This window comes from Bos mutus, chromosome 18 (assembly GCF_027580195.1).
Source record: "Bos mutus isolate GX-2022 chromosome 18, NWIPB_WYAK_1.1, whole genome shotgun sequence".
Lineage (NCBI taxonomy): Eukaryota > Metazoa > Chordata > Mammalia > Artiodactyla > Bovidae > Bos > Bos mutus.
The window spans coordinates 10367270-10392371 of record NC_091634.1 but is presented as its reverse complement, the minus strand read 5'-3'; the positions used below and the strand labels follow the sequence as shown (position 1 = coordinate 10392371).

General features: G+C 54.6%; 1 protein-coding gene and 1 long non-coding RNA gene across 3 annotated transcripts; one reads left to right on the top strand and one right to left on the bottom strand.

The window, feature by feature from the left end:
* Nucleotides 1-2679: 2679 nt before the first annotated feature.
* On the bottom strand, nucleotides 2680-19115 carry LOC138991758 (uncharacterized). 2 transcript variants are annotated; one of them, XR_011467623.1, is made up of 4 exons: nucleotides 18992-19115; nucleotides 17672-17726; nucleotides 16489-16562; nucleotides 2680-3871 (listed from the first exon to the last, which is right to left on the bottom strand). It is a non-coding gene; the product is annotated as an uncharacterized lncRNA (long non-coding RNA). The 2 variants fall into 2 exon arrangements; XR_011467622.1 differs by having other exon boundaries at nucleotides 18846-19082.
* BCL3 (BCL3 transcription coactivator) lies at nucleotides 14633-24226 on the top strand. The gene is made up of 9 exons (XM_070387555.1): nucleotides 14633-15141; nucleotides 16795-16948; nucleotides 21218-21326; nucleotides 21513-21717; nucleotides 21825-21913; nucleotides 22104-22181; nucleotides 22779-22946; nucleotides 23354-23471; nucleotides 23589-24226. The coding sequence occupies exons 1-9, from the start codon at nucleotides 14886-14888 to the stop codon at nucleotides 23774-23776; spliced, it is 1365 nt and encodes a 454-aa protein (XP_070243656.1). The 5' UTR covers nucleotides 14633-14885; the 3' UTR covers nucleotides 23777-24226.
* Nucleotides 24227-25102: the final 876 nt, after the last annotated feature.

Sequence of the window (25102 nt, the reverse complement as noted above, 5' to 3'; positions counted from 1 at the left end):
CAGTTTCCAATTGCTTCCTCATTCTTTTTTGTTTCTTTTTAAGCAACTGCATGCATGGTGACCAAGGGGGAAAGAGTTTTTGTCGCAATCACAGTTTTCCAGGAGCAGTGGCGGCTGAGAGCTCAGCGCCATTTCACAGACCCCTGGACTCACACTGTGGTTCTGCAGTCAAGATCTCCCACACACTTCTGGTGGGCATGCAAACCAGAGTGGCCACTTTGGAACACAGTTTGCCAATCTCCCCAGAGGTTAAATATACACTTCTCGTATGACCCAGCCCTTTCATTCCTGGGTGTTTACCCAAGAGAAATGAAAACCTCTGCCCGCGCGCGCACACACACACACACAACCTGTATGTGCATGTCCCTAGCAGCTCTCTTCTGAATCACCAGCAGCTGGAAAACAGCCCAGATGTTTCTTCAGCTGGGAGATGGAAAAGCAAAACTGTGGTTCCTCCCCACGTGGCAAGAAAAATGCAACACACTTCGGATTCGACAACCTGAATGAATGGCGGATGCATTCAGCTGAGTGAAGGAAGCAAGACTCGGAAGGCTCTATTATTCCATTTAGAAGACAGTCTGAAAAAGGCCACTGGGTAGTGACAGAAAGAGCTGTGGGTTGTGGGGGCGGAGTGGGGGAAGGGTGTGGCCACCGAAGGCCAGCAGGAGGGGATTTTGGGGGTAATGGAAACCATCTGCATTTTGATTCTGGGTGACTACTGCATGCGTGGCACAGAGCTTATAGAGCAGCACAGAGAAAAGAGTAAATTTTACTGTATGCAAATATTTTCATGAGTTTTACTAAAAGAGTACCTAATGTAGGAGCCCATGTATATGACATGCTGGAATAGCAAAACTATAGGAATAAAAAACAAGCCAGTGGGTGCCCAGGTTGGGGGATGAGGGGAGGGGCTAACTGCAAAGGGGGCACAGGGGCGGTTTAGGGGTGATGGAACTGATGGTATCTTGAGTGTGATTCGATGATATGACTATAAACTTTTACCCAAAGTCATACCCTGTACACACTTAAAATGAGCACCTTCTATTGTATCGTATTGTATTATAAATTATATCTCAATAAAATTGGGTTTGGAGGGGTTTTAAATATAATTTAATCTCAAGTGGTGGTGGTGGTTTAGTCACTAAGTCGTGCCCAACTCTTGCAACCCCATGGACTGTAGCCCGCCAGGCTCCTCTGTCCGTGGGATTTCCCAGGCAGGAATACTGGAGTGGGTTGCCATTTCCTCCTCCAGGGGATCTTCCTGACCCAGGGATTGAACCCGTGTCTCCTGCATTGCAGTCAATTCTTTACCATTGAGCCACCAGGGGAAGCCCCAGTAAAGTTGGTCTTAAATATCCTATCTCAGGACGTCCTTGGTGGTTGGGTGCCTAAGACTCCATGCTCCCAATGCAGGGGGACCTGGGTTCGATCTCTGGTCAGGGAACTAAATCCCACAGGCCACAGCTAAGAGTTCACATGCCACAGGTAAAGATCTGGAGTTTGCAACGAAGATCAAAGATCCCATGTGCAGCAACTAAGACCCAGCATGACCAAATAAGTGAATTTTTTTTTAATTGAAAAATAAATGTTTGTTTTAAAAAAAATCTTATCTCCCCTTGCCCTTCCCTGACTGTGTGACCTTAGGCAAAGCCCCTAACATCTCTGTGCCTCCAGTGAAGGAGGAAAGATCTGGGGAGGAGGTGGGTGCTGAGGTCTTGGGTCTCATCATGGGTACCTAGGTACACCAGTACCCACAAGAGATGTTTACAAACAAAGCAGAGGGGCTTTATGAGGCTTTAGGGTGAAACTAGGGTCAGACAGCTGAGCTGCTGACAATGGCTCCTGTGTCTCAGAAGGACAGGTCCTAAACCGAGCCCTGTCAGGCCCTTCCTGAGTCCCTTTGAACCACCGGGCACTCCTTGGTGACCTAGAAAAGTGAGGAGAAGCATCCGTGAGTCCCAGAGGGATGGCGTCAGGGATGCACAGTTCAGAGCATTGTAAGAGAGCCTTTTTCAGTAGTCAGATGGAACTGCCAGATCAGTTCCCTTCGGTCTCAGCTGTTCGGGGCAGAGTTTGGGTATGTACAGCCCCTGGCCTGCTCTCACCGGCTCACACGTAGGGGAGACTGAGCTATATCAGCGATATCCCAGAAGAGCTGGGGACTCAGGCTGGGGAATCCCGAAGGGGCACGACCCAGCCTAAGGAGAGAAATCAGGGAGGGCTTCCTGGAGGACAGGCTCAGCCAGAGCTGAGCCCTAATATGCTGACTGAACACCTACTGAGCACCCTGGCTTGGATCTCAGTGGAAGAGCCTATTTTTGAGGCTGAAGTGAAAGGGGTGTGTGTGGGCAGAAGGGTGGGGGCAGAGGCTGTGCTAAAAGCGGGAGTGTGGGGGGGGCGCAGAACAGTGGGAGATAAGACAGGAGTGAGGTGGTACCTGGTTCAAGGTCACCCTGGCAGGAGCCTGGACATTCTCCCTCTCACGCCCCGGGCAGGAGCAGCTTAAGATCCATCCACATGTGCAGGGAGACTGAGATGGGAAGAAGCTGGGAGAGGTCAGGGGAAGTGATGGGAAAGATGGTGACTGTCGGAGTCACATGGAGAAGCGGGTGCACATGTTACCGAAAGGTGGACCTGGCTGCTCACCGCTCAAAAGCCAACAAACAGGCCAGACTGGTGGAAAGGAGAGTTTGCTTTATTTCACATGCTGGCAGCTGGTGGGGGTGGGGGTGGGGGCAGACATCTGTCCAAAGGCTGATGAGCCCCCACTCCTGGCAACCAGTGGGGCAAGAGTTTTTATAGACAGAAGTGGCCAGGAAGGGGGCTACCTGCAGAAACAGTAGTGTCAGCTCTAACAGTCATCTTCAAATTGGTCATCAGTGGTCTGACCAGCATCATCTTGATTGTTCTGCTGCTGCTGCTAAGTCACGTCAGTCTTGTCCGACTCTGTGCGACTCCATAGACAACAGCCCACAGGCTCCCCTGTCCCTGGGATTCTCCAGGCAAGTACACAGGAATGGGTTGCCATTTCCTTCTCCAATGCATGAAAGTGAAAAGTGAAAGTGAAGTCGCTCAGTCGTGTCCGACTCCTAGCGACCCCATGGACTGCAGCACACCAGGCTCCTCCGTCCATGGGATTTTCCAGGCAAAAGTACTGGAGTGGGGTGCCATTGCCTTCTCCCTTGATTGTTCTAGGGACAGTTAATCTTCAGTTCCAGGGTCCTTTGTTCTCATTGCTTTGAGGCCAGTTCTCAGAATCGTGGCGGCTCATGTCCTGGATACAGTCTGGTCTTCACGTAGTCAACTTTTACACCCTGGTGTTTTGGTATCTATAAGACAGCTCACAGGATATGTCTCAGAATATTTAGCTATAGCCCTTGAGAAAGAAGTAAAGGTCCTTGACTCTGCTTAATGACTACATTATTATTTGGTCTCCTTTGACTGTTTTCCTTTGTTTCTTCATTTCTTGTATCTCTGATTAAACTTATTCTTTGACTAAAGTTTTCCACAGACAGAAGGCAGGCAGAGGACACGGGGTGGGAAGGGGAGGACCATGAGGTCCTGCTCCATTTCACAGGTAGAGTGAGAAGGCAGAGTTCTTGCCTCTTAGGTCCCACCCAAGACCCTTCCAAGAGCTAGGAGGTCTCTGCTAATGGAGTGTTGTTATTTTTAAAGCATTAACACAATGATGCTTTAAAGATGCATTGCCAAAGATGCATTTTTTTCTCATTCTTTAGTTCCTCAGACTCTCCGATCTGATCATTTCTTAAATTCTGTTCGTCTTGGCTTCTAAAGTTCCACAGTGGCAAATATCTTTGATCCTTGGAGGCTCAGATTCGTTCACTCAGTACACATTTATTGAGCCTCTGTCCTGTGTGAGTGCCAAGAACACAGAAAAGAACAAAATAGATGAAATGATGCAAAGAGCTGACTCAATAGAAAAAAAACCCTGATGCTGGGAAAGATTGAAGGTAGGAGGAGAAGGGGACGACAGAGGATGAGATGGTTGGATGACATCACCGACTCAATGGACATGTGTTTGAGCAAATTTCCGGAGATGGTGAGGGACAAGGAAGCATGATGTGCTCCAGTCCATGGGGTCGCAGGGAGTTGGACACAACTGAGTGACTGAACAACAACAAGATGAAATTCCTGCCCTAGGGGAAACCACAGTTATTGAGGGCTAAGGTACCAGGATCAATTCTAGGTGTCCACATGTAACTCCTTTAATCCTGCCTCCAACCTTATGAGTTAGAGACTTGAGTAATCCCCATTACCAAATTCAACATTCAAAAAACAAAGATTACAGCATCCAGTTCCATCACTTCATGGCAAATAGATGGGGAAACAGTGGAAACAGTGACAGACTTTATTTTGGGGGGGCTCCAAAATCACTGCGGATGGTGAGTCCAGCTATGAAATTAAAAGACGCTTGCTCCTTGGAAGAAAAGTTATGATCAACATAGACGGCATATTAAAAAGCAGAGACATTACTTTGCCAACAAAGGTCGGTCTAGTCAAAGCTATGGTTTTTCCAGTAGTCATGTGTGGATGTGAGAGTTGGACTATAAAGAAAGCTGAGCACAGAAGAATTGATGCTTTTGAATTGTGGTGTTGGAAAAGACTCTTGAGAGTCCCTTGGACTGCAAGGAGATCAAACCAGTCAATCCTAAAGGAAATCAGTCCTGAATATCCATTGGAAGGACTGATGCTGAAGCTGAAACTCCAATACTTTGGCCACCTGGTGCAAAGAACTGACTCCTTGGAAAAAACCCTGATGCTGGGAAAGATTGAAGGGAGGAGGAGAAGGGGACGACAGAGGATGAGATGGTTGGATGGCATCACCGACTCAATGTACATAAGTTTGAGCAAGCTCCAGGAGTTGGTGATGGACAGGGAAGCCTGGAGTGCTGCAGTCCATGGGGTTGCAAAGAGCCAGACACGACTGAGCAACTGAACTGAACTGACAAAGGAGGAAACGGAGGCACGGGATTCTGGAATGCCTTGCTCCTAAAATTCTCAGTCAGTCAGTTCAGTCACTCAGTCATGTCTGGGACTCAAGAATTCTTTGCTCCTAAGATTCTAAGGTCCACAGTTGTTGGTGGTGTTGTTTAATGCAGTCTAGTTGATTTCTGATGTGTGTTCATTTCTGCTGTACAGCAGAATGACTCATTTATACATATATATTTTGTTTTTCATATTATTTTCCATTATGGTTTATCTAAGTTTCTAGAGCTTTTTGTCCTAAAGAGTCTGTTGTCCTTCCATTCAAGTGAACGGTGGACTCAATCTCATTGTGGAGTGAGAAATTGCAAATTAGAACCACCATGAGATTCACACATGTACACACACACCAGGATGACTCATATTTTCAAAGTCTGACCAGCTTCAGTGCTGACAAGGTTGTGGGGGGAGGAGACCCCACAGCAGACACTGAGATGGGAGTGAAAACTGGAGCAACTGTCTGGCAGTATCTCCCACATCTGGACATCTGCACACCCTGTGTCCCAACAATTCCATTCTTGGGTTATGGGGAGAAATGTGTATGCTCATGGGCTCTAGGAGATGTACACAGCATTGTCAAAAGAAGGCAGAACCTGGAGACCACTCACATGCCCATCAACAGGCAAATGGTTTTGTAAATTTCCATGCAAGAGAGTGATCCACAGTCATGGAAATGAAAGAAATTCAACAGATGTAACACTATGCATGAACCTCACAGACATACCTCATAGAGAGCTTCCTAGGTGGCTCAGTGGTAAAGAATCTGCCTGCTGGGCTTCTCTTGTGGCTCAGTTGGTAAAGAATCTGCCTGCAATGCAGGAGACCTGGGTTCATTCCCTGGGTTGGGAAGATCCAACCCTGGGGGGGAAGATCCTTCCCTGGAGAAGGGAAAGGCTACCCACTCCAGTATTCTGGCCTGGAGAATTCCATGGACTGTATAGTCCATGAGGTTAAAAAAAAAGAATCCACCTGCTAATGCAGGAGATGCAGGAGACACGGGTTTGATCCCTTGGTGGGGAAGATCCCCTGGAGAAGGAAATGGCAACTCACTCCAGAATTCTTTCCTGGGAAATTCCAGGGACAGAGGAGTCTGGTGGGCTACAATCCATGGGGTCACAAAGAGTCGGACACAACTGAGCGTACACACACACACAGACATAAGATTGAGTGCAAGAAGCCAGATCCAAGAGACTGCACTTGAAGATTCTCTTTATTAAAAATTCAAAGGACTTGCCTGACAGCCCAGTGGTTAAGACTCTGCTCATCCATGGCAGGGGGCATGGGTTTGAACCCTGAGCAGGGAACTAAGATCCCACATGCCTAGTGCTGTAGCCAAAAAAAAAAAAAAATTCAAAACTGGGTGGGGGAAATAAATGAAGAGTTTGAAATTAACATATACACACTATAATATATAAAAATAACCAACAAGGACCTACTGTATAGCACAGGAAGCTATACTCAACATTTTATAAAGATCTACAAGGGAAAAGAATCTGTAAAAGAATGAATACATATATATATCTATGTGTACATATATATATATGTATAACTGAATCACTTTGCCTGTACACCTGAAGTTAACACAGCATTGTAAATCAACTATTGTGTGTATTCAGGTTGTTGGACTCTTTGCAACCCCATGGACTATATAGCCCACCAGTCTTCTCTGTCCATGGCAAGAATTCTGGATCTGGTTGCCACTTCCTACTCCAGGGGATGTTCTGGACCCAGGGATGGAACCCACATCTCTTTCATCTCCTGTCTTGGCAAGCGGATTCTTAACCACTGCTGCTGCTGCTGCTAAGTCGCTTCATTCGTGTCCGACTCTGTGCAACCCCAGAGACGGCAGCCCACCAGGCTCCCCCGTCCCTGGGATTCTCCAGGCAAGAACACCGGAGTGGGTTGCCATTTCCTTTTCCAATGCATGAAAGTCTTTACCACTAGTATCACCAAAAAAAAAAAAATTAAATAACAAAAAAAGAAATGAAAAAGAAATACAGTTGTCATTTTTAAATTGACCTCACATTCTAGGCCTCGCTAAATAACTATTTATGGTGGCTTTTCATAGATATGGAATGTCCTATGTCACATGCCTCATGTGAATGAAGACAGTGTCAGTCCTTCAGGATAAATAAACAAAAGTATAAATTCATCAGTTAAAAACTGTAGTGGTCAGGTGTGTATTCATAGGTAGTAAACGTAAAATAATAACATCACCAAAGAATGCGTTCCCTTGAGAAAAGAGAGAGTTGCGATTGGGAAGAAGCCTTGGAGGAACTAGCAGAACCATTTCTGAACCTAACTGTCCCTTTGAAACGAGTTGGCGAAACGGAGCATCATCCGTCATGCAATTCTCTACATTATATTAATATTTCATAATTTGAAGATTTATATTCTTTTTCATCCCATGATTCCACAGTCTCTCCGTTTCTCCTCTGACTCGGTTCTCCAAGGGGGCAAGATTTCTGAGCCCGGTGGGGGGAGGGGCAGGGGGGCGGCAGGAGACGGCTGCGGGAAACCACAAGAAGAGAATCTGGGATCTGAAACACAAGATACCATTTGACTTTCCCAGCAGTGAGCGAGGGTTCTTGGACCGTGTGACCACAGGAGGCCCGAAGGGACAAGTTCAGAGGTGGGTACGGCCGCAAACCAACCCCACCCCCACCTCCCGCGGAGCCTGGCAGTAAGAGGTCCCGGGCGCCCCACTTCTCACCAGCCAGCCCAGAGCCAGGGGTCGAGGGGCGCAACCTTTCGAGGACGCCTGGCGCCACCCCCAGGCTTTCTGATGTGGAAACTGAGCCTGCCCAGGGCTGCGCAGCTGGGAAGCTGCGGTGCAGCCAGCGACCTGATTCCTCCGGGCGGGGTAGCAGAGACACGCCCGCCGGGTCCTCACTCTCGTGGGAAAGTGCGGTGGGGCAGGGGTGGCCCCGACTGGGACAGGCGGATGGAGCCAGGGAAGGTGAGTCCAGCGTGGCCCCCCACTCAAATGAGGAAGGGAGGGTCTGGCCTGACCTGCTTTCCCAAGAGCCTGGGGAACTTTCGCATCTGTGTTTCTAAGCCCCGGTGGCTGCTGGGGAGGTTGTGGCCTCGGGCTGGGGAGGCACCGACTTCCAGGGAAAAGGCCAGCTTTTCAGGGAAGGTGCTGTCCCTTCGTCTGAGGCGGCCTCTGTGCTCTGCCCTGGGGAGGTGGGCTCGAGAAGGCGGGGTGGCTCCCAGTTCACTGTGGGGAGGGTCGCCTCATCTGGGGAAAGGTGTAGACTGATGGGGAGGCAGACACCCCGTTTCCTCCTGGGGAATTTATAGCTTGTACTTCAATACTGGAGGAGGGCATGACAATCCACTCCCATAATCGTGTCTGGGCAATCCCATGGACAAGGAGCCTAGCAGGCTACAATCCACAGAGTCGGACATGATTGAGGCAACTTAGCACCCACACACTTCAATACTGGGAACAAGATTCAGTCTCATTAAGTGTTCCCAGTGAGATGGCTGGTTCAAGCAACACCACTCAGCAAGCTAGTCTGATGGAGGAGGGCAGGACCCGAAGGACGACTAGACCAGGCTCAGAGGGCAAAGCATTTGGCAGCGGCCACAGGGTTGGAAACTGGCAGAGTAGAAGGTAGACCAGATTCGATTCGTCTCACTCCTTACAGGTGAGGATGACGTCGGCAACTGTGCCAAAGGCCCTAGGAAAATTCACTGGATCCACTCAGCCATCATATTATTACCACCATGATGACTCAGAGGGGGATACTGACACCCAGAGAGATCACATGCTACTCCAAAGCCACTCAGGCAGAGCTGATACTCACACTCAGGTCATCTTAACTCCAAAACCCATTGTCGCGACAGGGTCCCCCAGAAAGCAGATACTTAGAGTTGTTGTTGTTCAGTCGCTAAGTTGTGTCCAACTCTTTGCGACCCCATGGACTGCAGCACACAGGGCTTCCCTGTCCTTCACCATCTCCCGGAGTTTGCTCAAACCCACGTTCACAGAGTCAGTGATGCCATCCAACCATCTCATCCTCTGTCATCCCCTTCTCCGCCTGCCATCAATCTCTCCCAGCATCAGGGTCTTTTCAAATGAGTCAGTTCTTCGCATCAGGTGGCCTAGAGTTAGGAGGGCAAAAGATTTATGGAGAGCAGCATGTGGGAAAGGGGGTGTGGGGGAAGCAGGATTGGGTAGGGGGACCATCAGGCCAGGATAGCCCCAGGGGCAGCTCTGGAAGCAGACTGCCCATGAGGAATCCCACAGTGGATAGAAAATGGCCAGACCCTCTGACCCCACCTGGCTCTGTCAATGGCCAGAATCCCCAGCTGGCAAGCTGAGGCAGACCCTGAAGGAGCTGACTGTCAGCCATCTACACGCCTGGCAGCTGGGCCACAAGTCCTTTCTTCAAAAGGCATCCAAGCAGCGTGCCTCTGTGGCAGCCCTCCCATACCCTATATTAATAATAGCAATCATTTGAAAATAACAGCTTCCATTTACTGAGAACTTACTCCACACCAGCCTGCGCCAACATGTGTTAACGCCTTTGACCCTCGCTACAATCCTGTGAGACGTGCACTGGTTTCACCCCATGTTATAGATGAGGAAACTGAGGTTCAGAGAGGGTGAGTCACTTGCCCAGGGTCACACAGCTGCTAAGTGGCAGAGCTGGGGGTTGAAGACCCTCAATTAAAGCATGAGCCTCGTTTACAGATGAGGACACTGAGGTCCTGCAGCACACCTCCTGTTAGTCCACCATCACCTCACTGGGATGTTTCTGCCTTACACCTGACCTTCCCAGAACCCCACTCCCACCCCCCATCCCCCAGGGCAGATGCTGATATCCACAAACCCCTCCCACTGCATCTCCCGTGTCTGATCAACCCAGTGAATTGGGGGGTGGGGGGAGGCTGTCCAGTCTTCAAACTCGCCTGGGGAGAATGTTGCAATCTTCTGACTCAGCGTCGGCATGCGTGCAGACCCAGCAGGAGGGAGAAAGGGGAAGATTAAGTCTTGGCCCAAGCCCCAAATGGGCTATGCTGCCTGGTGCCAAGGATTCCAGCAGCTGCCAAGGCCCCAGGGTGGGGAGGAAGCAGGAGGTGCAGGCCGGCCTCCAGGAAGCTGGCCTGCATTCACCCCTGGGGGTGGGGTGGAGCCCAGGAGCTGTCTGCTGACCCAGGAGGGACTTGCAGCTCAAAACTGTGTGACTGGGAGGCTATGTGACCTTGGGCAAGTCCCTTCCCATCCCAGCTCAGCATCTCTGTTTCCCTCTTGTCTGCAAAATTCACTTGCTCTTCCCAAGCCTCTCTTAAATCTAACTCAGCCCTGCTGCAAGGCAATCTTCTCTCCGTCTGCTCCACCCTCCCTGGCCTGCCGAAGAGCACCCGAGCAAGAGCGCAGACTCAGGCACGTGACCTTGCCTCTCCTGTGCCCTAGTTTCCCCATCTAAATGATTCCTTCCCAGGAAGTGGCTAGGATGAGAGCCGAGAGGGAAGGCCGACGGTCTCTGGGACTAATGAGCATCCCTTCCAGGTCCGTGGTGCAGCAATCAAGATGCTGGGGCCACAGAGACCTGGTTTAAATCGTGCTTCCCCAACCCATCTCTCATCATGTTCCCCCTAGACAGTGACTTCACTACTCTGTGTCCCTTTCCTTCCCTTTGAAATGGAGATTTTCACTGAATTTTCCTTACTGGGTGTTAAGAGAATGAAGTTAGCCTGTTCCTAAGTAGGAGCTCGGGCAGAGCAAATGGGCCTATTTAGTCTCATCTCTGGGTAGAAAGCATGACAAGAAAGGCCTGGCCTGGCCTGGGGGCTTCCCTGGTGGTCCAATGGCTAAGACTCCAAGACTCGGAACTCCCAATGCCAGGGACCCAGGGTTTGATCCCTGGCCCGGGATGGAGATCCCACACGCCACAACTGAGACATCACATGCTGCAGCTATAAACAAAAGAGCCCGCGTGACACAATGACGATCAAAGGTCCCGCGAACCACACACTAAGACCCGGTGCAGTCAAATTAATTAATTAATTACAAAATTACAAATAATCAAAGGCCTGGCCTAGCGGTGAAGGCAGACAACGTGAAGCATGGATACCATTCATTCATTCAGTCAGCCATTCACTCGCACACCTGGTGTCGATCTGCTCAGAAATCCTGGGAGGCAGAAGCTGTCATCATTCCCAACCATAAAGTCACAAGGAAAGCCCATAGAGGGAAAGCCACCTATCCAAGGTCACACAGCTAACACGCAGCAGAACTAGGGCTCAAACCCAGCATGTTGAATCGATGAAATTGGTCCAGCTGTTGAAAATTTGGGTTAATGGATTAATAAGAATTGGTGTTATTCCTATGCCAGGTTATAACAGGAAGAATGGTTATAATGGGAAAAATAATAATAGCAGCTACATTGTATCAAGCACTTTCTATAGTTCAGGACCTACAGAATGGAAGCATGTTTTCTTGATTTAGTCTGTCTTATAAATGAAGAAACTGAGACTCCATAACGTTCAGTAACTGCTGCAAGTCACAAAGCTCATGAAAGCTGGAGACAGGACTCCTCAGTCAGAAGCAAAGAGGACAAAGGCCAGGAATTAAGCCAATAGGAACTTAGGGTCTGACCAGCCCAATCTTCTCCTTTTAGGAGAAATGGAGGCCCCCAAGGGCAAGAAAGCTGGCCCAGAATCACAGCCTTCTAGCTGTGGGACTTCACTTCCCTCTTGGGACCGTGAGCAGGTATAATCGTGGCCCTTCCTTCCCCAGGGAGGTTTGAAGAAGGACAAGAGGAGAAGCAGTAGGAGGCAGTGTGACCAGGTACAAAGGTTGGCCTGCGTGGGGAAGTGGTTAGACACCAAGCAGAACTTCCCGGCCTCCTCTGGGAAGTTTCTGGGACTCATCCAGGGGCCACCCCTGCGGGTGGGGGGCGCCCTCCAGAGCTCATGGCCCAGAGAGGGGAGACCCTAGTCCTCCCCGATAAGGGTTCAGGGAGCAAGGGGGGAAAGGAGGGGGGAGCCGTCCTGGTTCCGCATCCTTCATTCCCGACACAAGAGGGAGGCGGCTGTGGGAGCTGGGACTTTCCTGAGCAGCAGAAGATTCTGGGAAATTAGAGACAGCTGCGGGGCGGGGCTGACTCCAGGCCTCCCTTCTCTTCCCTCCCCTCAGTCCCTGCTGGTTCCCCAAGCATGCCTCCCTCTGCCCCAAGGAGGCCCTCCTCCAACTGATCCCCCTCCCTCAGACCATGGCCGCCACCCTGAGACCCTCAGATCCTCTCCCGCAGAATTTGCCTCCACGCTCACAGCCTCTTCAGATCTCATCTTCCCTCAAACCCTTCTTCCCCCACCCTCCACTTTCTCCTCCTCTCTCAGAGCCACTGGCCTCACTTAGTTATTCTCTCTCTCCCGAAGACCCTCACCTCCCGCCTCAGACCCTCACCTCCCCACTCAGACCCTCACCTCCCCCCTCAGACCCTCACCTCCTCCCTCAGACCCTCACCTCCCCCCTCAGACCACCTACTTCCCTCTTGGACCTGTCTTCCTCCTTCATATCCTCCTCCCTCAGACTCTTTCATCCTTCCTCCACCCTCAGATTCAGAACCAGCAGCATCCTCTCTTTCGGCCCCTCTAAGCCCCCTCTGGGCCGAAAGCAGACACCCCCTCCCCAGTCCTGTCTGGGCCCAGAGTCATTGCTCCAGCTGCAGCAAGGGAGCCGGGGCATGGGAGGACCTTGGGCGTCCTTCCAACCCTACCTCCTGGGGTCATCACCTTGACAAGCCTCGCTTCTCCCAGGCTCAGCTGCTCTCTGTACAGCGGGGCAGTGCTCTACACCCCATCCCTCCCCTGTGTTGGAGAGTCACCAGAGGTGAGGGCTGAGTGGGTGGGAATGCCAGACTTCCCAACCTAATTCCCTCACCTCTTCCCCTGTAGCCTCCACAACTCTGGGGGTAAGGGTTGATTTCAGCCTCATTTTCCAGAAGAACAAACTGAGGCTCAAGAGAAATGACCTAAGGTCCACTGTCAACAAAGGGTGGAAGTGGGACTTGAACCCAGATCTTGCCCCCAGACGCTCTACCTTTACAGGGCGCCGAGGGGGAGACCCAGAGAGGCAGAAAGGAGAGAAGCAGGGAAGAGACTTAGGCTTCTGTCTGCCCACAGCTGCTCCTGACATCACTGGGGTGGAGTCCCAGTCTTGGGCAAAGTCCCTTCCTGAGAACCGGGGGCCTTACACGCATTTTCAGGGTCCCAGGATGGGGAGACTGAGATGCAGACAGAGATGGAGAGACAAGACGACAAGGCGGGACTGGAGGCTGAGGGACGGAGACCAGGGAAGGAGATGCAGAGACCGGGGGAGACACACAAAACCAGGAAGACCCTGCGTGCCGCCTGGACAGACCTGGGGTGCAGCACCCATTCCCTCGCCCCTTTAGGTCCCCAAGTCTTCCGCTCCACCTCCCGTAAGTCAGTGACCGGGACTCAACCCCAGCGATAGCCCCGCCTCCAGGGAAATCCGGGAAAGCCCCGAGCGGCTGGGGTCCCTCCCCGGGGCGGAGAGAAGGGCGGCAGAGGCGGGGTCAGGGGAGAGGCCCGCCTCCGTCCTTCCCTCTCCCTGGCCCCGCCGCCCCCAGCTCCAGCCTGCCTCTGAGTCATGCCCCCAACCAGCCGGGCCTGTTCCCCACCCACCAACCCCGCCCGGGATGGGAGGGGGACGCGGGGGCAGAAGGGAAGCCCGCCGGCCCCCCGTCTTCTGGACCCGGGCTTTGGCCGCTGTGACTCTGATCTTGTGACCCTACGGCTCTAGCTGTCTCCCCGTCTCCCTCTTACCTGGCCTCTCACGACCTCTGGACCCCTTTCGCCACATCTGTTTCTCTGTGTATCGAGGATTTCGGGGGCACCCACCCTGTGCCCGGAGGCTTAGGCTGGGTCATGGGACCCCGAGAGGAGAGACACGTTCACGGTTTCTCTGTGCACTCCCCACAGAACACCCCCCCCCCACGCCCCCAGCGAAGTTCACACCCCAAACTGAGCAGGCACATGGAGGAGGCAGAGATGGGGGCAGGGCAGGCAGAGGGATCGTGCCCGGGCGCCCGCCGAGGGTAGTCCCTGCCCTGGGTGCGTCTTCTCGCTCCCACAAAGGAGGAAACGACTCAGAGAAGGGAAGTGCCTGGTCAAGGTCAACCAGCGAGGAAGTGGGAGTCTGGAATCGAACCCACGTCCTGGCGACCCCAAGGGCCTCAGGGAACTGCCTCCCTGGGGAGGTGGGGTCGGGGGAGAGGAAGAGGCTGAGAATCAGACAGCGCTCGAGAGACAGAAAGGGATGCCCAGAGACGATGGAGACAGAGGCAGTGAGAACAGAGAGAGACACAGAGATAGACATCCATCCAGACCCTCGAGTCAGGGACAGTTCCAGACTGAGATACAGAGATAGAGACCTACAGCCAGAAAGACACACACACACACACACACACACACACACACACACACACACACGGAGACGCCGCTGAGGCCCGCAGCCGCAGGGGTGGGGACCCCGCAACCCCGCGACCCCGCCTCCTTCCCACCCCCTGCCCGCCCCCGCCCCCCGCCGAGGCCCAGCCGCCCCGGGCGCCGCGGGGCCGGGAGGGGGCGGGCGCGGGGCGCGGCGCGGGCGGGGCGATCGGCGGGCGGCACCGCTGGACGGCGGGAGCGGCGACGGGTCCAGGAAACCCCTGGGGCGGACGGGTGGCCCCGGGGGGGCCGGGGGCGGGGAGGCGGGCGGCCGGCACCGCCCGGGCCGACAAAAGTCCCTTCAGTTCAGCCGGCGGCAGGGGAAGTCCCGGCGCTCGGCGCAACCACCCTCCCGTGCCGCCGAGCCCAGCCGCGCTCCGGCCGCCCGCTCGGCCGCCGTCCCCGGCGGCCCCATGCCCCGATGCCCCGCGGGGACCATGGACGAGGGGCCCGTGGACCTGCGCACCCGGCCCAAGGCCACCGGACCCCCGGGCGCCGCGCTGCCGCTCCGCAAGCGCCCTCTGCGCGCGCCCTCCCCGGAGCCCGCCGCCCCGCGCGTCGCTGCGGGCCCCGTCGTCCCCCCGGATCCCCTCCGCGGTGGCTCCGACACACCGGCTGTGCCCGCGCCCCCTCACGGCCTGGCGCGACCAGAGGCAATTTACTACCAGGGTGAGTGGCTTCCGCAGGTCATGGCCGGGTGAGGGGCAGGCAGTGCAGAGGGTGACCACCTGAGTCAGGCAGTGGAGCTCCGACCTTAACACGGGGGGTGGGGGGGGGGCCTCTGGGAGCCGAGGGACAGAAGCCAAGGTCCCAAGGACACAGAGAGGGGGTTCCTGGGGAGATGCGGGCAGAGCCTGAGGTCCCAGGGGTGCAGATATGGGAGCTTCAGGGAGCCAGCACCTTGGGACACAGATACCAGAGCTCTAGGAAGCTGGGTGTCTGAAGTCCTGAGATCTGAGACCCACCTACAGGGAGCCAGGAGACAGTGCCCAGCAGTCCAGATATCGGATCTCAGGGAGTCAAGTCCCAGGAACACAGAATTATAAACTCTTAAGAACCCAGATATATAGGGTTATAAGGAATCAGCAGCTGGACCCAAGAAGCTGGGGGTTTTGGAATCCTTGAACTTTATGTGGGGTCAAAGGGAGTGAGGGGAACAGAGGCTGGGGTTCTAAGGAGACATATTAAGGATCCCCATTTATCAAAACCTCGGGAACCCAGATGTCGGGAGAAGATGGGAACCGAATGGGAGTACTGAGCACCCCAATATCTGGGATCACAAAAACCCAAGGAATCCGATCCCAAAACCAGGGGTCCTAAGAATCAGCAGGCCAGAGACCTGGGCTTCTAAGCACCCACTTCTGTGTGCTTGCAAGTGATCAGGGTGTCACTGGTGTCATGAGGTCAGGAGGCCTTAGGGGGGATTTGGGGACTGAGGATTCTAAGAACTGGGGGGCAGGACTGGGGAGTTCTGGGCCTCAAGGATTTAGGGCCAGGGAGGATTTGGAGGTCTCTGGGCAGAAGGCCTGAGGGCACCAAGGCCTGGGATTGAACATACAAGGACCAGGAAACAGGGTTTCAGGAATGGAGCCCCCAAGGACCAGGAGATGACAGAGAAAAACAGGCACTATCCTTCCCATCCTGTCTCCGTCCCTGATACCCAGGAGGGGGCAGCCTCTCCCACAGCTGTGCCCACGTCACAATCTCCGAGTGACCCCCAGAGCTGCAGAGACCCCAGGCCTTGGGCCTCCAGAACTTTGCCTGGTTTCTGCACCTTTCATCCCCTCAGGGTACAGCTTCAAGCCCTCCATCAGGAGGCCTGTCACTGCCTTCTCCCCTTTCCCATCCCCCCATGAAAACCTGAGCCTCAGTTTTCCCCATCTGAGTGCTGACTTGCCAGCTACCTCAGTACCTTCCAGCAGTTTGATTTATGCCGGATTCTGGCACTACTCCCTCTCCCCAAACTCTGTACACATTCATCCCACCCCTTACACCTGGTGCTTCATCCATCCTTACCTTCCTCAGCCACAAATTCACTCAGCAAACTGGCCCTGAGGTCCCCACGCTGGGCGATAGTGCAGAATCTTTGCCTAGTAGAAGATGAGGGGTCAGACAGAAGTAAAGATAAGTGACAATGCCCAGGGCTGGCGAGGGGAGCTGCAGGAGCGCAGAGGAGGGCCGTGGTAGAGGAGTTTGTCTTGGGCCTTGAGGGCTCAGGAGGAGATCCAAAAGGGACCAAGGGAAAAGGGCAGGTGACCCTGAAGCCGGGGGCAGGCTGCTGACCTGTGGGCTTGGCCTCATGCATGTCCTTTCTCTCCCCAGGACCTTTACTGTCCCTGTACCCCACCCCGACCATGGGCCCCCCCTTTCCTCTGCTGAACTTGCCCACACCGCTGTACCCCATGGTGTGCTCCATGGAACACCCCCTGTCAGCTGACTTCGCCATGGCCACGCGAGCTGATGAGGATGGAGATACGTGAGTGACAGTCCCCCGTTCACGGAGGGGAGTAGAAGGGTGGGGAGGCCAACCCTCCACCCACCTCACCCACCCACTGCAACACAGGGGCACTCAGCACGAGCTTTCAAGTTACCTGCACTGAATTAGAATCCTGTCTCCCCGTCTATGCGACTTTGAGGAAGCCCCTTTCCCTCTCTGAGCCTCAGTTTCCTCTTCTGAAAAATGGGCACCCTGAGAACCCTTACCTCCCAGGACTGTTTTTCAAGCAGTGGGCTTTAAAGTTTTTACCAAAAGCCAAAAATGAGAAAGACATTTTACAGATTGACTTATTATACGAATTAGACATGTTAAGCTCCTTGCACAGAGCCTTGTAGATTGAAAGTGCTCAATCTGTATTAATTAATGTTATTATTATCATTATTACCTTTTGCTAAGCACACACACATATATAAACTTGAAATAAAAATTGCACAGAACAAACAGCACTCATGCTTACAACATGGGAGCTACTTTGGGGTTTTCTATTCTAGTCATGTCGCTGTTTCCTGGTCATAGCCCACTAAATTAATTTGACAATTCTTTAAGTTGATTTCACAAATCTCATGGTTTTATCATCTACTGTTTGAAGGACAGGCTTCTGAGATGCATGAAGCCACCGAGAAATCCTGCATGGGAGCATTTAGCCCAGGCCTAGAACTCAAAAAAACACTTGACCACCATGCTTATGGTAATTCTACCAACCTCGGATGGAATCTCAGCTGGTCACTTTCTCACACCTCTCTGCCTCAGTTTCCCCCTGTACAAACAAGAACCACAAGATGAAGGTCTCTATGAGGCAGAAAAGAAATTATTTCAATAAAGCAATTAATCCAGGAATGGGCTTGGGGACTCTGGAAACCACAGGGGGAGATGCAAGGAAAGTGGGGGGTCTCCACCACTGGCCCCTGGGTGACTTCACATCCCCAAGCCTCAGTTTCCCTATCTGGAAATCAGGCCTCACGATCACAATGCGGATTCAATGCAGTGAAGTACAGGACTTGCAGTGCATAGAACAGGGCCGGGCACACAGTCGGTGCTCAGTACATGGGAGTGGATTTTGTTGGAACAGAGCTCTCAGGGTGGTTGTGGACTATCCTTGTGAACCCAAGCAGGACAAAGTGTCTGAGTTATAAATGTTATCTTTATATATATGTATATATAAAGATATATATATTTATACAAAAGGCCTCGGTAAAACTAGTTCCCGCCGCCTCTGGGTACCTGTGGGGTCATCTGTGAAATAGATTAAATTTGTCTCTGTCCCCAGGGGTGGTTTGTTTGCAGCCTGTGAAAGCCGGGTGCAGAAGCCCTGGCACACCAGTCTCCAGCCCCACGCCCCAGCCTCCCTCCCCACTCTCCCCTAAAGCAAACACTTCTGCCTCAGCTGCCTGGTGGGGGAAATCCCTTCCCGCAGAACTTGACCGCAGCCCAGCTGCTCTGCCTTCCCCACGTCAGCACCCGTCACTCACTCGCAGCCTCCCCCTCCTGGCTCTCCCTCTAACCTTAACCCCTTCCGCTGGGGCCGAGGCTTTACCGGAATGGGCAGCGGGCCGGGCGGGGGCGGGGGTTGGGGGACACGCTAGGTCTGGATCCCCAAAGGGCCAAAGCTACGGTTGGGAGGCTGGACTTCGAGGTATTCAGGGCAGTAAGATCTCAGGGTATTTGCAATCACCCACCCACCCCCTCCCAAAGGTCTGGCAGTGGGGAGCTGGAAGTCTGAGTTTCCACGAGGTGGCGGGGGGGAGGGGGGACGCGTTTTGAGTCCCGGAGGGCAGAAGTTGGGGTACTACATGCCTTGACCGCTGAACGGGTAAGGCGCCGGGCGGCAGGGCAGCCGGGGGAGCCTAAAACTCGGAGCGATGGGGACAGTCCGTACCCGCCAAGAGTTAGGGCATCCTATGCCAGGGTCGCAGGAGGATGCATGCCAGGATGTGGGGGACAGAGAGGCAGCTGGAGTCTGAACCCTGAGGCATGGAGTTCTAGCGGGGTCCCCTGGCTGGAGCAATTGGGGTCCTTTCTTACCCCCAAGGTAACTAGAGAGAGCTCTTTGGGTCGGGCTCCCCTCTCCGCCTCATTCGAGGATGGAAGTTGGGGTGCCGGGGTGGACAGGGTAGATCCCCGAAGGGCCAGGCTTCCCTCCCCCGGGAGCAGGAAGCGGAGCCCCGCCCAGCAGACCTGTTACTGGAAGTCCGAGGGCTGGGCCGCCCCTCCCGTCCCCACTTCCTCCAGCCCCGCCCCACCCCCTGCGGCCCGCGCGTTTATGGGAACTCAGGCCTGGACGGTTTCTCTGAAATCATTTCTCCCTCTGCCCTCGCTTAACCCCGCCCTCCCCGAAGGGGACCCAGGCGGGGCGTCCTGAGAGGTGCGCGGAGGGGACGGAGCCTTTCCCCGGGGGCCCTGGCCCAGGTCCGACCCCTTCCCCGAGATTTCTTTTTCAAATGTGGCTCTCCCGGTTCAGGATCCGGGTTCAGTGTTTCACCTGCAGAATCTCTTCCTGGGAGCTGGGAGCTATTGCGGGAGATACTTTACCGAGGAGAAACCCGAGGCTGTAAAGGGCCACGTGACTTTGCCCACGCTTCAGGGCAAGAGAGATTTGCAACCCTGGCTCAGCCCCCGCAAAGCCCTCCGGTGCAGCAGAACTTCCCTGCCTCCAGCACCTAGGAGGTGGATTCTAGAAGTCTATTCCGCCGTGGGGAGGATCGCCGTTCACCTCTCTTAGCCTGGCCCAGGTTTGGCAGCAAGCAGCGGCGGGTGAGAAGGAAGTTGCCCCCAGTAAGTGGCCCTTAAATAGAGGTTGTGGGGCCTGTGTAACTTCAGCCAGCCTTATGGACTCAGCGCCAGCGTCCCCCCACCCCGCTACAGCCATTCCAGATTGTCCTCAGCTCTGAATGGCTCTTCCAGCTTCGGGGGCCCTGAGAAGTTGGCAGGAGGTTTATTGGAAAGGGTTCTCCAGCTCAGTGCCCGTGGGGATGGAGAAAGCCGGACTGGGCAGAGGGAGAATTCGCTGCTCTGTAGTTTCAACCGGGCCTCAGGGATCCCACAGGGAATATGGCAGCTGGAGTGGCCTTTCAGAGAGTTGGGGCCAGAAGGCTGGGCCTTCTATGCCCACACGGACCAGTCAGCGGATGCCATTGGGTGGCGTCTACCCACCCCCATGACCTGGGCAAGCAGCCCTTTTCAGCGGAGGGTAATTCCCAGAGAGAGCCGAGATTTGACAACCTTCCCAGAAGCTGAGGAAATGGAGTCCTTCAGTCCTAATGGGGGGATCAGGGTTGCACAGTCCGGCCTCCCAAGCAACGACCCTCATCCCTGTTTGTCCCACCTGTGCCGTCATCTCCCTTCTGGGCAAAACTTGCCCCATGTACCTACTCTTGGGTTGGAGGCTGAACGTGATCTCCAGTCACCACGGATGGAGACCATCCAGTTCATCCCCAACCCATTCCACAGATGAGAAAACTGTGGCCCAGAACGGGGTGAGCACATGGTCCCCAGCTTCAAGGATGGTCAGGGATCCTTGAGAGGGCCTCATCTATTCAGGGTGTTTGTGGAGCACTTTCTCAGCACCAACCACTGTCATAGGCACTGGAAAAACCGCTTTACCTGGTGGAGTTGACATTCTATTGAGGGAGATTCAGACAGGAAACAGTGTAAGATGTCAGGTAATGATGTGGAGGAAAATAAAGCCTGGGGGTGGGGGGGAGCCGCTGCCCTACCATTTTAGCAGAGGCCCCAGCGAGGGGAGTTAGCCTCAAATATATGGGGGCGGGGGAGATACTGTTCCTGGCAGAGGGAACAGCCAGTGCAAAGGCCTAGGAGGCAAGCATGCTTGGTATGTTTGAGGAAGAGCAAGGAGGCTAGTGGCCAGAGTGAACTGAGGAGAGTGAACAGAGACGACATCAAAAGGAATCGAAGAGGGAGAGACAAGATCACCCCGGGCCTGTGGGCCATGGTGAGGACTTTGAGAATTCTGTGCAGAAAAGGAGCATGATCTGACTTAGGTTCTAAAAGGGTCTCTCTAGCTGCTATGTGGGGAGCAGACAGCAGGGCTCTGTGCTAGTAGAGAGGCCAGTAAAGAGGGGACACTCCAAGAGGAAGATGATGGTGCCTGAACCAGGATGGAGGGAATGGGGAGCAGTGGTTGGATACCCCTGTTACTTCTAAAGCATCCTGTGCATTTTGGAGTTAGCACTGCTAAGCATACAGGGGTGAGAGGTGACCACCCTCATGCCTGTGATTCTCCACCCCCAGGCCACTCCACATTGCCGTGGTGCAGGGCAACCTGCCAGCTGTGCATCGCCTGGTCAACCTCTTCCAGCATGGAGGCCGGGAACTGGATATCTACAACAACCTCCGGCAGGTGAGGCTGGGGACCTGAGTCCTAGGGGAAGAAGAGCTGGAGGCCCTGACGCTTGAATCTGAGGGAGGAGGTGCTCAGATTTCTGGTTCAGACTACTGCTGAGGGTCAGGACCCGGAAACTCTGAGGGAGGCAGGACTGGGTCGCAGGGCAGGAAACAGGAGTCCCTCACAGTCTCTGTTCCCCAGACACCGCTACACCTGGCTGTGATCACCACCTTGCCGTCTGTGGTCCGGCTCCTGGTGATGGCTGGTGCCAGCCCCATGGCACTGGACCGCCACGGCCAGACGGCAGCCCACCTGGCGTGTGAGCACCGCAGCCCCGCCTGCCTGCGGGCCCTGCTGGACAGCGCGCCTGGGGGCACCATGGACCTGGAGGCCCGCAATTACGATGGTGAGCACCTACCCGGGCCCTGGGGGGGGCTGTCTGGTAGGACCTGGAGTCCTTCTGAGGCTGCAAAACCCCAGGCCTACGTTTAACTGAGTTTCCCGCTCTTTCAGGGCTCACCGCCCTGCACGTGGCCGTGAACACCGAGTGCCAAGAAGCGGTGCTGCTCTTGTTGGAGCACGGCGCTGACATTGACGCGGTGGTGAGCGCGCTTGGGCTGGGGGGTGGGGTGGGATGAGGGCGCCTGGAGGAGCAGGGAGGGGCGGGGCCAACGGAGCGGGTCTCGAAGTACCTAAGGAAACAGATGCTGGACCCAGCGCTGGTTGGGATGCGGGCCTCCAGCTGCTTGGACAGAGCAAGGGGACGCTCAAAACCTTCCTTCCTTGCCGCAGGACATTAAGAGCGGCCGCTCCCCGCTCATCCACGCCGTGGAAAACAACAGCCTGAGCATGGTCCAGCTGCTGCTGCAGGTGGGTACGGGCCCCTTTACGTGGCCTCTCTCCCACCCTCTCCTCTGGCCCTGACCGCCTGTCGCTCCATCCCTGCAACCGACCCCTCCTCCTTCCAGTTCTTGCGCTTGTGCTTGCTACGCTTCCAGCCCCGACCCTTCCTCCTAGGCCTCCTTCCGTCAACCCTAGGACTTGATTCCTCCAGACTACGAACCAGTCCCGGGCCATCTCGCATTCCTTCCTCTAAACCCCCAAAACGTTCCAGGCGCCTCCCAGCTAGAGTCTTGCTGACCCTTGTCTTCCGGCTTTGGCCCAGTCCCCGCGCTGTCCTTCCGCCCTGACTCCGTCCACGATCAAGCCCAGATCTCTGTACCCTTCTCTTCTCTGACCCCGCCCCCTTTGCCTTGGCCGTGGCTGCCGAGTCCACCGCCAACGGATTCGGTGCCGCCCCGCGACCCGCTTGGTCCCGCCCCTGTTTCCAGTTTCCACCCTTCTCTGACCGTCCCGGGTCTGGCCCCGTCCCAGCTTGTGACCTCGCCCCTCACGCTGGCCCCGCCCCCTGGGTCCCGCCCCCTTCCACCCAGGCGGTGGTCCTGACCCGCGCCTCTCCGCCCGCAGCACGGCGCCAACGTGAACGCGCAGATGTACTCGGGCAGCTCGGCGCTGCACTCGGCGTCCGGCCGCGGGCTCCTCCCGCTCGTGCGCACGCTGGTCCGCAGCGGCGCAGACAGCGGCCTCAAGAACTGCCACAACGACACGCCGCTCATGGTGGCGCGCAGCCGCCGGGTGAGTACGCGCGCTGGTTGCCGCGGGGGATTGCAGGAGTTGCGGGAGTTGGAGGGGTGGGGGCTGAATGAGGTTGATTCTGTGCTCGAGCGCCGATCTGCAGGGATGAGTGGCACGTGTGTGCATCATGACAGATGAGTGGCACGTGTGTGCAAGGGATGCGGCAGTGTGCGTGTGCGCATAAGTGCCAGGGCGTGGAGGCAAGCCGGTGCAGCCTGACGCGTGGGTGTGAGTTCTAGGCAGAGGAGAGACTGAGGCCCGAAGAAAGGAAGTCACGTGCCCTCTTGCACGTCCTGAGAGAGAGGCGAGGCTCCCTGAGCTAGGAGACTCGGGAACCGGGAGAAATGGAGAGAGGCAGGTCTGTGTGGGCAGGGCTGGCCCGGAGGTGATCATGCGGCGTCCCACAGGTCATCGACATCCTGAGAGGCAAGGCCACACGGCCTGCTCCGGCATCCCAGCCGGAGCCCTCCCCGGACCGGAGCACCACCACGTCTCCTGAGAGCAGCAGCCGCCTCAGCTCCAATGGTGAGAAGCCAGACCCCAAGGCCAGCCTCCCGGAACCCAGGGCTCGGGACCCCAGCCTCCTCCCTAGCTCTGGCCTCTGGCCACCCTCACCCCCGCCCCTCTCTTCTCTTCCTGCAGGTCTTCTGTCAGCGTCACCACCCTCCTCGCCCTCCCAGTCTCCCCCCAAGGACCCTTCTGGATTCCCCATGGCTCCCCCCAGTTTCTTCCTTCCACCCTCATCTCCACCGACCTTCCTGCCCTATGCCGGGGTCCTCCGAGCCCCTGGCCGGCCGGTGCCCCCCTCCCCAGCTCCAGGAGGTAGCTGAGAGGAATGGGGGGGCAGATCTTGGACTCATGAGGAGGGACCTCGCTACCCTGTGGGGTTAGCCCTCCTGGAAACTGTGAAGATCTCACTCTGCCCCCCCCCCCTCCAATCTTCTGGATCAGGATTTGCACAGAGGCACATATATTTACCCCCAACCCCCTTCTTCTCAGCACGGATATTCCTCCATCTCAGCCCCGCCCCCAACCCAGGACTCTTACTCCCATTTTTCTCAGGCATCCTGGTCTCCCAGTCTTTCGTCTGGAACTGCCCCCAAACGTTCATTTCCTTCTCCTCTCCCAGAGCTAGTGGAACCAAGGAACAGCTCTCCCTTCTGCACTCTGCCCACTTCAGTGAGGAGGGAGAGATGGGCTGACTCCAGGCACTGATATCCATGTAAATTATTAGGCGTTTTGGTTGGATTTCTTTTGTAATAAACTATTTTTGTACCATATCCTTGGCTTTGCTGGGTCTCTTACATGAGGAGGTTGGGAGGAAGTGTGTGTGTGTGTGTGTGTGTGTGTGTGTGTGTGTGTGTGTGTATGCACATGTGCACACCTGGATGCCATATCCAGCTGACTCAACGTGAGTCTCAGGCTGACGATGACAGGTGTGGATGATGCTGGGACTTCCAGGTGTGTTGTAAACATGGCATCGTTGTGTCACTGTGCCATTATTTCTGGAGAGTGGTGTGAAGTGTGATATCTTTCCAGAGGACCCTATTGGCTTCCATAGTAACCTTGGGTGTGTGCGTGTGTGTGTGTCTCTGAAGGACTCTGCGGTTTGTGTGGTCCTAGTGGTACCACAGCTGACTGTGTTGACCTATTGTAAACTGTTCATTCCAGCTGTCTCTGGGTCTCTATGCATGAGTGTTCTTAATACTGAGACCTGCAGTTATTGGATGATTGTTTCTGTGTGACTACTTTGCTTCATGTGTCACATTTATTCGGTGGCTCCAGGGCCCCCCCCACCAACATACATACATATACATATATACACACATATGTACATATGTGTATATATACATATATGGGCTTCGTAGGTGGCGCTAGGGGTTAAAGAACCTGCCCTGCCAGTGCAGGGGCCATAAGAGACACAGGTTCGATCAGGAAGATCTGGAGGAGAGCATGGCAATCCACTCCAGTATTCTTGATAGAGAATCCCATAGACAGAGGAGCCTGCTGGGTTACAATCCATAGGGTCACAGAGTTGGACACAACTGAAGCAACTTAGCACATGTACACACACACATATACATATATACATATGTGTATATAATTATACACACACACACACACATATATATATGCCTCACTGTGGGGCCTGTGGG

What these genes read in the sequence shown, in the direction of transcription:
- BCL3 (XM_070387555.1), top strand. Translation starts at nt 14,886, where the DNA reads ATGCCCCGATGCCCCGCGGGGACCATGGACGAGGGGCCCGTGGACCTG. An exon ending in AGAGGCAATTTACTACCAGG is followed by an intron (nt 15,142 to 16,794) that starts GTGAGTGGCTTC and finishes TTCTCTCCCCAG; the next exon opens with GACCTTTACTGTCCCTGTAC. An exon ending in GGAGGCCCGCAATTACGATG is followed by an intron (nt 21,718 to 21,824) that starts GTGAGCACCTAC and finishes CCGCTCTTTCAG; the next exon opens with GGCTCACCGCCCTGCACGTG.